We start from the raw sequence: 16,965 nt of genomic DNA on the forward strand, positions 1-16,965 counted from the left end.
ACCCCCCAGCCCGCTTCTCCCTGGCCTCTGCCCTTCACACGCCAGTTTGAACGCAGCGGTCTCCAGTTCCACACCAAGGCAGAGGTTTGCCTGCTAAGAAAAACATCCAGGGAGAGGCCGCATGGGGTCAGGAGTGAGTGTGGGCTCCAGAGTCAGATCCACTTGTTTCCTTCCAGCTCTGTGAGCCCCGGTACCAGCTGCGCGGTGAGAAACACAGTACCTGCCGCTTGGCGTTTCTGTGGAGCTGGCCCTGTTGCTCTTCCTACTGGTGGGTGCTTTGTCAGACCTGCCTGGTGCTGCAGCTATTCGTGGCAAGGCTTCCTGGGAGCGGAGGGCTCACCTACTGGTATCCCTTAGAGTCTGGCCTGAAAACATCCCTACCAGCACTCTCCAGTAGAAGTGTAAACGCAGGGCACATGTCATTCTGAACTTCCTAGTAGCCACATTAAACAGGAAAAAGAAAAATGTGTTTATTTTAATAGTGTAGTTTGTTTAACCCAATAGTTCCAAAATATCACTTCAACTTGTAAGCAGTATAAAAACAATGAGGTGTTTTACATTCATTTTTTTCATACCAGGTCGTCTTAATCCAGTGTGTATTTTATACTTACAGCACATCGCAGTTTGGACCAGCCACACTGCACTCGCTCGATGGCCACGTGCAGCCAGTGGCTGTTGTATTGGACAGTGCATGTCTAGGCTGTGCTTGGGTGTAAGTAACATGTGTCTAAAAGGCATGAGGTATAGAGCTTTAATGCTGGAAGGGGGCAGGGATACAGGTGACCGTGTTGTGACAGGATACAGTAGCCATAGCATCTTGTCATTACTCTGCCCAACTGAAAGTTGCAGAGGTTTATAAAAACCCTACTGGGGTTAGGGAAGAGCTTCAAGGCAGCTGCAGAGAGAAGAAATGGAGACGTGTTTTTGCTAGATCCTGGGTGTTTCAGCCAGAGACCATCTTGGGAATCACGATGGAGGCATGTGCTAGGAGCAGACAGGGGCCCTTGGGTTCAAAGGCCCATATTCCTGCCTTGTTATCCACAGACTATGGGTTTACGAGAAGCACACATGCTTGGATGCTTATATGCAATCTGCAGCCTTGATGTTTTATATTTTCACTTTTAGTCTAATATTTCCACCCCTGCAAGAATGCTTGCAGGGTGGGTATACACGACACCAACCTGTTCCAAGCAGCCCATGGATGCAGAATAGCCGGGAGGGGATGAACATGTATACCAGGCAGTTCTGACCCCCAGAGAGCTGAAGCATGATAGTGACTTATCATGATGCTTACTCTGTGCAGGGAATGATGCGGCCAAGACCTGGTTGTCTCTTCTCTGATTTAATACTCTTCGCACCCCTAAGGCTTGGGTGCCTCGTGGACATCTCATGAAGGAACATGTCTGAAACAAGAATGTCAGGAACAGACACTGAGAATGAGTGATGAAAGAAAACGCAGGGGCATGTCCAGTGGTGATATTGGAAGTGCACTAGCACTTTTTTGGCTGTTTTATTTTTCTTTTTTGCAATGCCCATGAACCCTTGTGTTATGCAGTTTTGGGAGGAGGGGTTGTTTGTTTGGGTATTTTTTTGACAATTAGGAAGCAGCAAAAATTGAATACTATATAAAAATTAATGGGTTTAGATTTCTTTCATATCAGAAAAAGAAAGAAAAACAGTTGCGTAGGCTGTTAGGTATTTATGCTACCAGAGAAATCGCATTTTCAAAATGTTGTTTGGTTGGTTTTCTAATGTCCTTTAAGAAATGCATTTTTCAAATGGTGCTATTATTTTAATTAATCAACTAAAATCAGTTTCTAATTTAACTATGAAATTATCATTTGGCTGTAAGAATAGCTATAATGCTAGTTTTAAACGTGCACTCTTTCAAAATTCTGTGGCCTAGGATTTATGTGAATGGTATTTTAATTACTTTATTCATTCTGTGTGGGGAAAATGAACTCTCATCTCTTATGGCAGTTTCGCATTGTGGTTACTGGTTACTCATAATTATGTGTACTTTTTCTTGTGGTAGAGAATAAGCGTTTTCTACAGTAGTGTACAGGAAATTCCCTAATATTTTCAAAATGAGTTTGTTTATATATATTCTTAGTCCTCACAACAAATAGCTAATTGCTTTAAATAAAAACCTCAAGTTTCCTAAACTGAATTATAGTTTATTTTTAACTTTCTTTTAAGGAACCAAGAGACAGTGGAGTGTGCTGCTAAATATTTTTGAAAATAATTTTGCACTAGGACATCGGAGCTGGAGGTTTATCATGTTGATGGAGAATGCTAATATTTCTGTATTTCTCATCAGTCTCGCTACATATGGGAGCTGGTGTATTTTCCATTCATTACTTACTGTTCTAGGAACATTCTCCCTGACCCATTAAATGAAGCCCTAGACAGAGTAAGTGGAAAGAACATTGTTTTATTACTGCTTTAGTGAGGCAAGTGCACACAGGTATTATTAGTTGGTCTTAAGAATGGTGCTTTTTACTTTGAGTAGAAAAGCCAAAGTAATCATTCCGTAGCTAAGGCTTTTAAGTTTAAGTGAACCTTCTTCATCCAATGTTGGTTGATCAGAACTGGTTGTTTTGGCTTTCCATAACCTTTATTTTTGAAAAAGAAAGTGGGGAGGAAAAACCAATGTCTTGGAACTTGCTTTGATGAAAATGGTGAGTTAAATCCATACCAAATGTAGTTTTTTGTGTTACATAGCAAAGTACAGGATTAGAGGGATAATGTAACTTTTAATGCGGGATCAGAAAGCTGCCTTTGTGTGGATGCCACAGACTTAACAAAAATAGAATCTTTCATTTCTTCTGATCAAGAATAATTTTGAACATTTTTTGAAGTTGCAGGAGAGGTAGCTTTAATTTCTATAGCAGACTGATTTTATGAGTCATCTGAGTTGACCGAAAGATAACCTAGTCAGCTGGCCTACAAGTCTACTGAAGGATTACGTATTTTTAAGTAACTTAACATTTTATAATTGGGCAACACTAGTCCTTTCTTTATGCAGTCTGAGGGATGGGGATTCAGGCATTTTGGTGTAACTTAACTTCTGATTCTGGGAGATAGAGCAGCAACATAATTCTCCTAGCCCCATAGCTAGGGTGGTAGTTTCAGCAACCATCCGTTTTGGCCTTCGTGTGAAAAGCAGGCAAAACGATGCTGGCAAATTCCCTTAAAGATCCAGACCACTGTTCTGACCCTCTCCATGTACTTACAGACCTTCAGGGACACTCTCAGGACACTCAGTTTTAAGAAAAGGTGTGAAAGGGAGGGAATACATACTTAGGTGCTAAATCTGACAGGCAAAAAATAAAAGGGAAATCTCAAAGCAAATACAGGCTATTAAATTGGATCCATCAACATATATTTCTGAGCACCTATTATGTCCCCTGCATATGTGTAACCAGACATATAAAAGAAAGGATAATAGAGTGTTTCTTACTCATTATACTTGCCTAATGAAATTTAATATTAAATTTAGAAGAAGAAATGCTCATCATCCTGTAAAAAGTCAACATGTAGAATTTCAAGCCTACCAAATAATTAAATGGGAAGTGAATTCCTTTTGTGCATCTTGACTCTTTAAGGTATTATGTGTAAAGCACACAGTGCCTGGCACAGAGTAAAACCATAGTAAATGGCCAAGTTACTATTGTGTATGTTGATTTACGAATGTTTCTGCTCTCCAATCCCCTGTAGATGTAATGGCTAATAATAAACTGTAGAATGACATATAACTCCACTGGTCATTCTAAATGCCTGACAAGGAAAAGAAAGAGCCAGACAAAATCCTTGTTCCAGCACAGAAAGTCAGGCGAATCCACAAACCTGGGAACTCTCCTCTTGCCAGAGTAGATCTTAGAAGTAGCCAGGAGTGGAGGCAGGAACCATGAAAAACAAGCTTTTCTGCCAGCAGTCGGAGAACTTCTAGGCATCAGCTCCAAGATCCAACGTGCTCAGTAAGAACCACCCCTCTTCTTAGTCGTGTTTTCACCTGAAGTGTGTGACTCAGCACTGTTTAATTTTCCGTAGAGATGTATCTAATTTTATACCTATAACCTACAGTATGATAGACTTTACTTTCCATAAACCTTGCCTTAAATTAACGTTACTGGAATGCATTTATTCTGTGAAGTAGAACGTAGCTTCTTGGAAAATGCAACTCTCCCCCACGTGTAGAATTTCGGGGAGTGAGGACTTTGAAATGCTTTCACAGAGAGAGAAAAACTGCTCCAGTGGCCTTCAGAATCGCATGTTATAAAACTGTCATCAGGAGAGGTTAGGAAATGACCCTTCCCCACCACTGGCCTCTGGGCCACATGCTGCCCCTCTGGCTGACTCAGGCCCCGGGCAGGCCCCTTCAGAGCGCTGGGTGGGGTGAAGTTGGCCTCGTTGGCAGAAAATGTTAAAGCCCTATTCGTGGCAGCTGCTATCATCCATGCTTCTGTGCCTCGGCCCACTCTCCTTCTGTCTTCTCTCCCCTCGCCTAGTATTTGGGTCAGAACCAACCTCCAGAGACTCGTTTTTCATCCTTAGCTCCCAAGGTCTCTTCTGTGATCATCCGTCCTCGGATACTTTTCCCCTAATACAGTGCTTTTCAAATGTCTTTGAGACACGAAACCCTTTTTTCAAACAGAAACATACAGTGAAGCCCAGTGTCGAGAACAGATAAGGATGGAGCTGCTCCCGATTGGAGCCCTGCCGCCAGTTCTCACCCACCTCCTACATGGCTGCCCCTAAGAGCCCGGCGGAGCCCCCAGAGTCCAGGGAGCCCGGTTTAAACCCACTCACGTAGATGCAGCCAGTTTTATCAGAATCCACAGAGAAGTAGCTCAGCTTGTGGAGTTTCAGTTCCCTTCATAAGCACCTGCAGTGTGCTCTACCCTCTCGCCAGGACCGTCAGCCACAGGACAGTTATGGAAACGAAGGTCTGTCGTGGTGGACAGAGCAAGCCTTCAGAGGCAAAGCAGGGTCCTTCCTTTTCCTGATGCTAAACTGTCCAAATCCCCCTCGAGTCCGAGCCTGACTAGATGGGTCACCGCTGAGGCTGAGGTCCTGAAAAGCTGTGCTTATGGTGGGCTGTCCCACCCCAAAGGGTAGGAGCAGAGAAAGGATGAAAGTCTTGGGGGAGCAAGGAAAACCCAATCAGCAAGGCCCAGAAGTCAAAGCCAAGTGGGAGAGGAGTCAGGGCCCAGGGCGTTTCCCAGGACAGAGCCCAAGCATCTGCCGCTGTCATCGACCATCCCTCCACGGTGTGAGTGGGTCAGGGCAGATGTGCGGGGAATGGATGGTCCTCGCGGTTCACAGAGTATTGTTTTACTCTCTTCAGTTCTAGCCTTTTGCTTGAACCCCTCCTCCCTCCATAAAGAGAGAAAACTGTCAGCTCTCTCCCGCCTCCCTCCTTCTTAAGGGGCCCTGCGATTTTAGGCCCCGAGAAGGCTGCGCAGGCAGTTTACAGGCTAGCTCCTTGGTCACCAGAGCCAGAGCAGCAGTTTTCAGTCTTGTCTCTGGCCCAGCACTCTAGATCAGTCATGTCACAAGCCTCACATGCTTCCATGGACACGGGCGGGTTTTGCCAACTCCTTCCCCTCCACAGGCCTCGAGCGTTTTTGTATGTTGATAGTTCTAAAATCACTATACTGACTGATGCAACTTGCCAAGGATACATCAGGAGTGTAGGGCTCTGAAGATCCAGCTGTACCATCTCTCCGCCACCCCATCCCCTCTTACTTAGGAAGATGCATCGATGTGAAAATGACATTAGAGTAGGTATAATCCTGAATTTGCTCTAATTTCTAAAAGAGTAACTATTAGGAAATATGTGCTTTATAACAAGTTAACCCTCTTATGGTTGACACAGAAACGAGGACCCTCTAATATGCTTATAATTCAAATAACACTCTAATAAGCTACATTTAAGGTCTGGTGTCCTAGCAATATTGATACGAATTACAATATCGGAAGCTTTTAATTTATTGTTAGTCTCACCTGTATCCAAAAAGGAATGGTAGTAACTTGCACATGCTGATAAAACTCTTAACGTGGAAATAGAAATGTTTAAACCTTACGGAAATAGAAATGTTTAAACCTTATCTAAATAAGGGAGATAAGACAAATGTAACCACCCTTTGTGCAAGTTACTGCAAGCATAATATTTAAGCATGAGCTTCCCGGTAGCAAAAGTAAGAAAAGGAAGTGTGATGAAGAGAAAGTATCCTTCTTTTGAGAAAGAGAAGTTCTTTTCAGGTACTAAATTTTAAAATTGGTTTGTCACACACAACACTGAATGTAAGGGATGATACAATGAACCACATTTTTACAACCACCACAGATGCATCATATTTATGACCCTTGATTGGATTGTGCCCCTCCCCCTCACAGAGTAACTCTAATTTGCTTTGCAAAGCCATAGTCATCTTGCCTGATAGATACATAGGCTCCAAAACTTAAGATAAGGACAACTTGGTAATATACTGCCAGAAGCTTACATATGTTCAGTCAACATTTATTAGAGGTCCATCCCCAGCCTGGTTGTAAATTCAGGCCATAGATTAGGTTTGGAACAGACTGAATTCCCATCAATTAAAGCTAATATGTTTATTTCATTACTAAAACTGCAGGATTTCTAATTGATTTGATATTTAAAATCTCATTCTTTAGGAGTTCTTTGGAACTTATCCTCATGTGATGCCGTAAAGATGACAATCATCCGCGATGCTCTCTCAACCCTGACAAACACTGTGATTGTTCCACATTCTGGATGGAATAACTCTTCTTTTGATGACGATCATAAAATTAAATTTCAGACTTCACTCGTTCTGCGTAATACGACAGGTTGCCTGAGGTAAATGTTTGTTTCTTCTTTACGATTCAGTCTGTGATTAAATAATATGTGTCATAGCTAAGTTGATTTCAGGGTGATTTAATATTTCATTTTTATTAATACCTCTCTAAGTTTCCAAGTTTTTTTTTAAATTTAGACCACTGGGCTTTGTTATCCTATGAGGAAAACATTGTGAGCACAGAGCAGTGGCTTGAGAGACATTATCTTATAAATGACTCTTCTATAGATCAGTCAAAAAAGCCCTTTCAGTCTGAAATTACTGTCAAAATTCCAGTGTTTTCCACTTGAGCAGCATTTTTCTGGTTGTCACGTTCTGATTGCTAATGTGTCAGCAGCCTGGTGTTTGTTTAAATTCAAAATGTGGAAGTGCAAACTTCAAGTTATAAAGTAACTTAGTCACGGGGATGTAATGTGCAGCAAGGTGACTGTAGTCACTAATATTGTGCTGTAAAGTTGAAAGAGGCTAAGAAAGTAAATCTTAAAAGTTCTCATCACAAGAAAAAAACACTTGGTAACTTTGTACGGTGACAGCCGGTAACTAGACTTACTGTGGCGTTCATTTCACAATGTCTACAAACGTCAAATTATTGTTCTGTACACCTGAAACTAATATAATGTCTGTTAATTAGACTTCAGTCTTTTTAAATGTAATGATTAATAAAACTTTTTTGCTTTTAAAAGGGTGCAAAACGGTGTGGTTTAAGCAATCATTGGGTTTAGAGTTTTATAAATCAATGAAAATGAGCCCAAATACTCTTTTCAGTCATTATCTTTAGCATTTAAAATCCATAAAGCCTCCTTTAACTGTACACGGTGCTGCTCATTATTTGCCATTAACTCTCATCAGCTCAATTTCCACCCAGTTTCCCAGGCTTACTGGGAACTTGAAACAGAAACCTTGGGGCAGAGTGGCCTGGTGACAACAAGAGTGGGCGCTGGCTTCAGACAGACTGACTTCCTGTCCCATTCTGAGCCTCAGTTTCCTCATCTTTACAATAGGGGTAATAATAACATCTCAGAGTTGTGAAGACTCAGCTTGTATAAAATGCTTCGTGTAGCGTCTGACACACAGTGAGTGCTATTTACCGGTTAAGCTAAGATGTCTGAGCATCTCTACACCAGAGCTCGAGAGAGGGGGGCAGGGAGGGGCCTGGGCTTCTGCTCTGAAGCCTTCCGCTACTGTGATGGGTAACTGGGGCAGGGGAGGGGAGGGGGCGACAAGAGTCAGGCTCCTAGAAGGCAGGCCAGTTCCCTGATTCAGATTCCTGCATCACAGGACGGGTCACATGGCCTTGACTGCTGATCTGTGGGGCAGCAGCTCCTCTCCCTGTACCTGGCTCAGGGGAGGCCGTGAGCCCTCAGCTAGCCTGCCAGGCTTCAGGGGAGGCCCAGGGACAGGACACACGCTCAGGCTCCCCCAGTGGTTCAGGGCTATCAACAGTTGGTGAATGCCTTCTGTGTAAATTCAGTGATGGACAAAACAGAGTAGGTCGCGGCTCGGATAGAACCAAGTTCTATTGATGGAGACAGGTAAATAAATAAACAAGAAAATAACAACAGATGCCATTTAAAAAATAGGGTGATGTAAGAGTTACTAGGTGTCACTTTGATGGTCAGGCAGTCTCTCATAGGAGGTGAAGTTTAAGCCTAGTCGGAAATACCACAGGAGCTGCTCCTGTGAGGGCAGGGGTGGGGGAGGGGAGGAGGACACACTGGAGACAAAGGGAACGGGGAGTGTACAGGCTCTGGGGCAGGAGGGGGCTTGAGGCTGGAGCTTAATGGGCAAGGTGCAGCGTGAAACCAGTTACCTCGGATTTTTTAGATCAGAGCAAGGAGTGCACCACGTGCCAAGTGTCATGGGGAACCATCAGAGGGTCTACTCACAAGAGTAGGGATGGTTTCTGACTGTGATGGGGGCAACAGTGGGGGCAGGAAGGCAGATGATGAGGGTGACAAAGGCCAGGCACCGGGGAGGGTCGGCAGAGCGGAGTACGTTGTGGAGGGAGAGGCTGACAAGGTTTGCTCACGGACTGAATATGAGGGGCGAGGAAAAGGGAGGAAGTAAGGACAGCTCCTAGATCTTCGGCTGGATCAGCTGGGAGCAGGGAAGTGCTGTTGATGAGGTCCAGCAGAGGGGCGGAGGAAGGGTGGAGAGGGGAGCAGCTGAGGGTTTTGTCTGGTCCACTTTGAGATGTCTAATTAGCTGTCCATGTGGATAAAGGTAATGTCTGGATAAACAAGTCTGGAATTCTAGAGAGGGGTTGGGCTAAAGATAAAAACTGGGGAGTCATGGGTCCATAGGTTGTATTAAATCCAAGGAGCAGAAGGAGGCCACCCAGAAGAGCACAAAGATAAAGATAGGAAGCGACCAAAGTAGCCCTGGGCACTCCAGAGGGACCCACAGGCAGAAGAGGCTGAGAAGGGAAGACAGCAAGATGAGAGGAAAACCAGAGGGATACCGGATCCCTGTTAGAGGAACAGCAGAGCTTAGCTGTTGAGAGCTACTGAGAGGTAACCCTGGATAAGAACAGTAGAGTGACTTCAGATATGTGACGCTCTGTTGTCATTCAGTCATAAATAATTTATATTTTCTACTTTTATTTTCTCTTAAACCATTGTAGCAGGAAGCCTCTAAGATGGATGCAAAAACTCTCGCCTGCTAGTGTTATGCCCATGTGTGTTCCCCTTTCACTGAGTGAAAGCCTTCAAATAAATAGTAATTCTGAAGTTATAGATGCCACTTCTGAGATTATGTTACAAAGAGACTGGCCTATGTCTTGCTCACTCTTTCTCTTGTTGCCTCATTCTGAGCGAAAGCTGGCTGCCATGTTGTGAGCTTCCCCAAGTAGAAACCCCCATGGCAGGAACTGACGTCTGGCAAACAGTGAGAAGCTGAGGATTGCCATAGTCACGTGAATGGACTTGAAAGTGGATTCTCTGAGGACGGGGAACAACCACTGGTGTGAACTTGGAAGTCGATCCTTCCTAAGTTGAGCCTTCAGATAACTATAACCCCAGATAATAGCTTGATTATAGCCTTATGGGAGACTTCAACCCAGAGGCACCCAGCTAAGAAGCACCTGAATGCTGGACCCAGAGAAACCATAATACAACAAGTATTTATTTTTTGAGCTGTTAAATATTGGGGTAATTTGTTACACAGCAATATATAACTAATAGAATCATGAATTAAAGAAAAGTATGTATTCTAATATCTCAAATAAGTGGGGCAGATGAATTTATATGATTTCTAATTTTATTTAATTTTAGTTAGCAAATATATTTTGTGTAATATTGACTGAAGATTCTTTTATGTTCTAGTAGCTGGTCAGTATTGATATAGGTTTGATAATGTTTAATATGGAATTGAAGATAATAAGTGTTTTCTCTTTGTATGGGACAGATATGTAGCTTATTTTTTTGTTTATTCCCATGGTTGATATTCAGCTGATTCAGACTTTGTACTTCAAACTGATTGTTAGTCTAATATCTCTTCTACTTTGTTGACACCTTCATATGATTAATCAGTGCCTTTGTTACTTTGGCTATTAAATATTTTTTAGTAACAAACAAACAAAAAGAACAGTGGAGAGATCATGGGTGATAGTATCTCTGGCCTCAGAAAAACAAAGGTGAAAAGAAAAGTCATTCCCAATCCCCCTTACCTAGTCTAAGTTTTGCAAAATCTCAGAGTTAGCCTAGAACCCTTGTTAATGGCACATAAAATAGAGCCTTATAATTTGGTATCAATTCACGAAGTTGAATTGATAGCACAAATTTCCATATGGATGAAACCTAAAACAATTTTCAGGTTTTTTAATAATTAAAAAGATAAGAAAAATTGTGGCATGAGCAAGTATTCCTATTTAACTTGAAATGTTTATACAAGAAATATGTTTCCTCTGTTCATTCAAGAAGCATTTTTGACCACCTACTACATGCAAAACATTTTAATAGGTGCAGGGACTGCAAAGACCTTATGACCTAACAAGGAAGGTAAAGGGTGTCTGAAAACAGCAACCGTGCATGGCTAGCAAACATCCTTTTACATGGTGGGCACTTCCTAATTGCTTCCTATGTAGCAGCTCATCTCTTCCTTATGGCAACCTTACGAGGTAGTTACTATTATTCCCCCTTTCTTACGTATGAGGAAACTGAAGATAAGCCCCAAAATAATTATTTTAGGAGGTTAGAAGGTGGCCTGTCAACAAGAGAGATACAAAGTTCAAGTGCCCCTGCTCCCTTCTATTTGTGTGGCTAATAGGGGGCTGGCTATTATTGTGAGCTCCCTCGAGATTAAAATGCAGGCTCCAAATGCCTCTTCAGACCAGATCTACGTGCTGCTGTGTCACCCGTTCTCAGATCATTAAGGTAATAAGGTTCCGCAGCTAACGAGCTCCCCCGTGCCTCTGCCTGTTTAGGAATCTCAGCTCCGCGGGGGAGGAAGCGCGGAAGCAGATGCGATCCTGTGAGGGGCTGGTGGACTCTCTGTTGTACGTGATCCATACGTGTGTGAACACATCCGACTACGACAGCAAGGTCAGTGCCCGCCTGGCCGTGAACGCGCGGTGGCAGAGGACAGCAGCTGCTGACCGCCGCTGTCCGCGTGCCATTGACTCTTTCTGGAATTCTTGACCGTCTCCTCCTTGTTAGACTACGCTCCAGATTAAAGGGAGACTGTCTCTAAAAATTACAAGTTAACAGGGGCATGAGAACTTAATAGCCTTAGAACCATGAAAACTGAGTGACTCCCATGTGGCGAAGGATCTACCAGGGTCCAGACCTTCTCTGTGGTTTCTCCTGGGCTCATCGTCAAGGTGATTGCCCCGCTGCTCTTTCCTCCAGTCCCGTATCCCCTGCTGCTACAGTCGAATCCATCTGGATCTAAGTATCTACTGAATAAAAGTTTCTGGTCCAGGCACTGGAATCCCCCCAACCTCTCTTCCCTTCTTGCCTCGGTACCAACTCTGGGTGCCCCTTTCTACATGCAGGTTGCAGTCTTTCATCCACTCCCTCTGTTACCAGCATGTCCCCCTTATCCTCCCCTCCTATTTCCTCCATCCCGGCCCTCTCACAAGGAATTCTGCTCATCATTTTTCAGCTGTGATGCCATCCAGGGTCTGCCCCAGCATCAGGGCCCAGGGAAGGTGGGGAGAAACAGGAAGGAGGGACTAAAAGTGTCAGGAGTCCCCAGGCAGGCCGGGCACTTGTTCCGGATGGGCTGGACGAAGAGGGGCCACAAACAGGCCTGGGGTCGTAAGCAGGGGTCTAAGAGGGAAAAGAAGACTGAGTGGTAGGATTGGGGGGGAACTAGAGGAGAAATTCAAAGTGACGGCCAAGTTTTTATTTGAGCTTCAACTGAACCAAAAGATCTGCAGAAGATATTGAGAGGAATCAGCAAGCTAGAAGGGGAGCTCGCTAGGCAAAACTGCACTTGGTTTTAGACACACTGGGTTGAAGTGGGTTGGCCTCCCAATTAGAGGCGTGATACAGACTTTGAGGAACAAAAGACCATGTGCGGAAGGCAAAACGCCAGCAGAGAAAGAGATGAGATCGTGGAACTTTCCACAGAGGGACGTGGGGGGGTGGGGGATGGAAGGAGGTGACAGAGGCAGCACCTGCGGGGAGGGGCTGTGCCCGGGGTGGAGGCTGGTCGCACCCGCGGTCACGATGAGGAGTCCCAGTGGTGAGCAGGGGGGCGCTCTGGTAACTGGGGCGCATCTCTGCCACTGCGGCAGCCCTGAAGCAGAACCCTGGGCATTTTCTTCTCCAGAGCCTCGCGCAGTTCACTCAGCAGGCAGTCAGATGGTCAGCTGCACCGCGGATGGCTCTGCACTCTGTCCCCGGGTGTCCCGCCCACAGTCTGGAATCACCATTCTGACCTTAGACTGTTGCAGTTCCCATAAAGTGAAAAGCAGTTCTTTCATGTTCTACATTTCTTTACTATCACTGGTGCTCAGTACAGAAACACTTGGCACTAATGTGCCACGGTGGTTTTAATCCTACACTGTGTTGGGTTTCAGACCGTGGAGAACTGCGTGTGCACGCTGAGGAACCTGTCGTATCGGCTGGAGCTGGAGGTGCCCCAGGCCCGGCCGCTGGGGCTGAACGAATTGGATGACCTACTCGGAAAAGAGTCTCCCAGCAAAGACTTGGAGCCAAGCTGCTGGGGGAAGAAGAAGAAGAAGAAAAAGAGAACACCACAAGAGGATCAAGTTAGCATTTTACTTGACATGAAACTCTAAAGTTTCGTTTCCTCTGGGAGTGAGAAATCACATATTTGGCAAGAAAAAATTTTTTTCTCATGATGCAGTTTTTCTGCTTAGCTCTAGCTGAGTCTAGCAGAAAGGAACGTTTTCAGGTGTTGGATACTGTGTTCACATATTTGCTTCCACTAATGCGTGCTCTTTGTCTTTCAGTGGGATGGAGTTGGTCCTATCCCAGGACTGTCGAAGTCCCCCAAAGGGGTTGAGATGCTGTGGCATCCGTCAGTGGTAAAACCATATCTGACTCTTCTAGCAGAAAGTTCCAACCCAGCCACCTTGGAAGGCTCTGCTGGATCTCTCCAGAACCTCTCTGCTGGAAACTGGAAGGTAGGATGTCTTCTACTTGTGCACACTTCTTGCAGTCAGATCAGCAATGATCATGGAAAGGGACACGGTTGTTTAGAGTTTGGTAAAGGGGGGAGGAAAAAAGCAGGGAGATAGCAGTCGGCTCTGGGGATCCAAGGATGAATATGACGTAGCCCTTCCCCATAAGAAGCTGAAGGCTGGCGAGAAAAACAGACAGATGGAGCCAGTACAGTGTAGACTGTGGGATATGTGTGCAGCGGGGTCTTGGAAGAGGACATCTAACCCAGCCTGGCAGGTGAGAGAGAGGCAAGGAAAGAGGGGAGCCAGAACGTAGGGGAGGGTTCCTGGAAGGGTGGTGCTGCCCAAATGGAACCTTTAAGAATGAGTAGAATTAAGCCAGCAGAGTCGAGGTCGGGGTGGACAGGGAACCAACCAGATAAAGGGACAACAGGGGAAAGGCGTCACAGTGAGGATGCCGTGGGTAGAGGCTACAGGCCGGTTGCCGGGACGTGGAGGGTGGGACGAGGAGTGCACCGTGGAGCTGGGCCTCTCGATCAGGCCTGACAGCCAAGCTTCAGGAGCTGGGACCCGACCTTCGGACCAGAGGGGCCGCTGAAAGGGTTTAAGCAGACCAACGGCACAGGCTGTTGTGGACGCTGTTGGATCTCGTCTGCAGCAGTGCAGAAGGTGAATTTGAAGTAGAGGACAGTCGAGGCTGGGATTCCGTAGGGGAGTCTGGTGAGAGATGCCAAGGGCCTGAATTAGAGCTGAGGCTGGGCCGCACCATTCCTCTCTCAGACACTTATAGAACATACACATGGCAAAGTTTCCACCTCCACTAATACGTGTGTGACTTCTTTAGGAAAACCGAAGGTGATTTCTACTGTTACCACTATAATCAAGTTCTCACAACGTTTTAAGTGTCATCTAACAACTTCCCAGACAATCCTTGTTTGAAACATTTCAACCTCGAGAAATTTCCTAACAAGTATATTTTAGCAGAATTACTATAATGCTTGTTTTTGACTACTTCCTCCATCACCCCCTCCCCAAATGAAAATTGGCCATCATTTTTTCCGTGAGAGTGAAAAGCATTGCTAGGCCTAGGTAAGGTTTGTTTCATGCGGCCAGCTGCTCTAATGAATATATACAGATAATTACGGCCTAGTGCTAAGACACCGTGGCTATTTTGTTATTGTTCTTGATATGTGTGTAACTGAGTCACTTTGCTGTACAGTAGAGGTTGGCACAGCACTGGAAATCAACTATAGGTCAATACAAGTGAATAAATAAATAAATTTTAAAAAAATTAAAAGTGCTAATAGCTTAGCATCTAAGTGCTGGCTCTGGAGCCAGATCCCTTGGCTTTGAATCCTCCCCCACCCCCCTTACTATATGATCTCTCTGTCCTCAGTTTCATCATCTGTAAAATGGAAATAATACCTACCTCATTTGGCGGTTTTAAGGATTAAGTGAGATAATAAATGTGGAGGACCTAGGAGAGGGCCTAGCACATAAGTATCCAAAATATTTATGTTGGTGACTCAGTGTTCACCTCCAGCTTCTTATGACCTGAGAATCATTTGATGATGATAAGAAAAAAGACAATAATTAAAATAGATACAGTTTGAGTTGTAGAATTTTATTTTCTGGAATCTTTAGTGAATAAACGTCCAATGGCAAGGTCGTTTAAAATATAAACATTATATGGAAGTGATTTCAAAAGTGTCTAAAATAGTAAATCAAAATATTGGCCCTTGGGCTTCCCTGGTGGCGCAGTGGTTGAGAGTCCGCCTGCCGATGCAGGGGACGCGGGTTCGTGCCCCGGTCCGGGAGGATCCCGCATGCCGCGGAGCGGCTGGGCCCGTGAGCCATGGCCGCTGAGCCTGCGCGTCCAGAGCCTGTGCTCGGCAACGGGAGAGGCCACGACGGTGAGAGGCCCGCGTACCGCAAAAAAAAAAAAAAAAAAAAAAAAAAAGGGAAAATATTGGCCCTCATTAAGAAGACAAGATAATCATGGCCACAGATGTGATCAAGTCAGAAGCTCTCTGGGAGTGGTGATGGCTGTAGTGCTCTGGCAGGGAGGCGCCCAGGGCTGGGCTGAGCCAGTTGGTCTCCAGGCGAGACAGGTGTTGGTTCTGTCCTTTTGCAGGTTTCAGAGAGGGAAGTTGCCAAAGCTGCCCAAGTCCTTTACCTGATAGCAAGTCATGTATTCTATTTCTCTTGCAGATATCATTTGATTTGGAAAACAGGAGTATGGATTTCATCCGAAGAAAGCTAATAGGATCTTTGAAATGCATCTTTTCCTTTTATTTGTGTTATTAGAATAATCTAGTCTGTTGGTATTAAGGAAACTGAGTAGTCAGTCACATATTTTCATGTTCAAAATAATACAAAGGGCTGGCAGATCGGTGTCCTCGTGTCTTGACCACAGCAGGAAAGTATTAGCTGTTTTATGAGCAACATTTTTCAATTATCCTAAATTTTGAAAGACAATTTGCATTGGTAAAAATGGCAGTGAAAACTCAAAACAAGATTAAAGACCCATTTTCAAATGTTACTTTTTTTGTTTGTTTCCTTGATGACTTAGTGTTCGTTCCCAATTCATGCGGTGCCCAAACTGACTCACCGTACAGACTTGCCTCTTAATCACAAAAGAAGTTCTTGACTGTGGATTAAAAAGAAATAGCAGCAGCAGCTAACTAATCTTGAATGGCAAAGCATTTTGCGCACAAATGTACTTACTTTTTCGCCAGCGTGTATGAATTACAGTGCTCAGTGTTGCTGGAGAATTCCTTTTCTTCTGAGGCAAGGGATTGTTTTCCAAGCAATTTCCTTGAAAGGTTACTAAACTGTAAATATTGTTGCAGAGAATACAGGGGAGAAATGACTTGATGGAAACAGGTTCTCCTTTAATGTGCACTGACCAGTTTACCCTCTCTGCCATCCTATTTATAGCCTCTGGACCTGGCCTGGGGCCAACTGCAGAGAAGACGTGCCATCCGTCCTTAATCATGTTTATGTAGCTGAAGTAGAAAGTAATCACTGCCTTCTCTTTTCTACCCAAAAATATCTGCCAGATGGTGGCTTGAGGTTTTCAGGCTTTGGGATTTCTTTTTAAATCAGTCATCCTAGCTTATCTTTCTCCCAAACTGGTTTTCTCTTGACTGGCATCACAGATTTAATCTCCAGTTGGAAAGAAAACATTTAATCTATTAGTTTATCTTTTGGAAACATCTTTTTTTTAGGCAACAGTAACATCTGAGAGTTGAACTCTGTTTTATATTACTTATTACCTTGTTTTATTTCCTAGTTTGCAGCGTACATCCGAGCAGCTGTCCGCAAAGAAAAAGGGCTCCCCATCCTTGTAGAACTTCTGAGAATGGACAATGATCGAGTTGTTTCTTCTGTAGCGACTGCCTTGAGGAATATGGCCCTAGATGTCCGCAACAAGGAGCTCATAGGTATGTTGTGGTGACCAGGTGAGCTATAAAGAGAGAAACAGCGTTTATAAAACTCTTCTTTTGA

At 44.4% G+C, this 16,965-nt stretch overlaps 1 protein-coding gene across 1 annotated transcript in view; it reads left to right on the top strand.

The window, feature by feature from the left end:
* Positions 1-16,965, top strand: part of PKP4 (plakophilin 4) — a 253,243-nt gene that overhangs the window by 223,283 nt on the left and 12,995 nt on the right. Inside the window, exons 12-16 of the mRNA XM_060106074.1 lie at positions 6,682-6,865; positions 11,287-11,404; positions 12,889-13,080; positions 13,285-13,458; positions 16,751-16,901. Of these exons, the coding sequence (XP_059962057.1) occupies positions 6,682-6,865; positions 11,287-11,404; positions 12,889-13,080; positions 13,285-13,458; positions 16,751-16,901 (819 nt within the window). The remainder of the gene's footprint in view (positions 1-6,681; positions 6,866-11,286; positions 11,405-12,888; positions 13,081-13,284; positions 13,459-16,750; positions 16,902-16,965) is intronic.

Source organism: Mesoplodon densirostris, chromosome 8, assembly GCF_025265405.1.
Source record: "Mesoplodon densirostris isolate mMesDen1 chromosome 8, mMesDen1 primary haplotype, whole genome shotgun sequence".
NCBI lineage: Eukaryota > Metazoa > Chordata > Mammalia > Artiodactyla > Ziphiidae > Mesoplodon > Mesoplodon densirostris.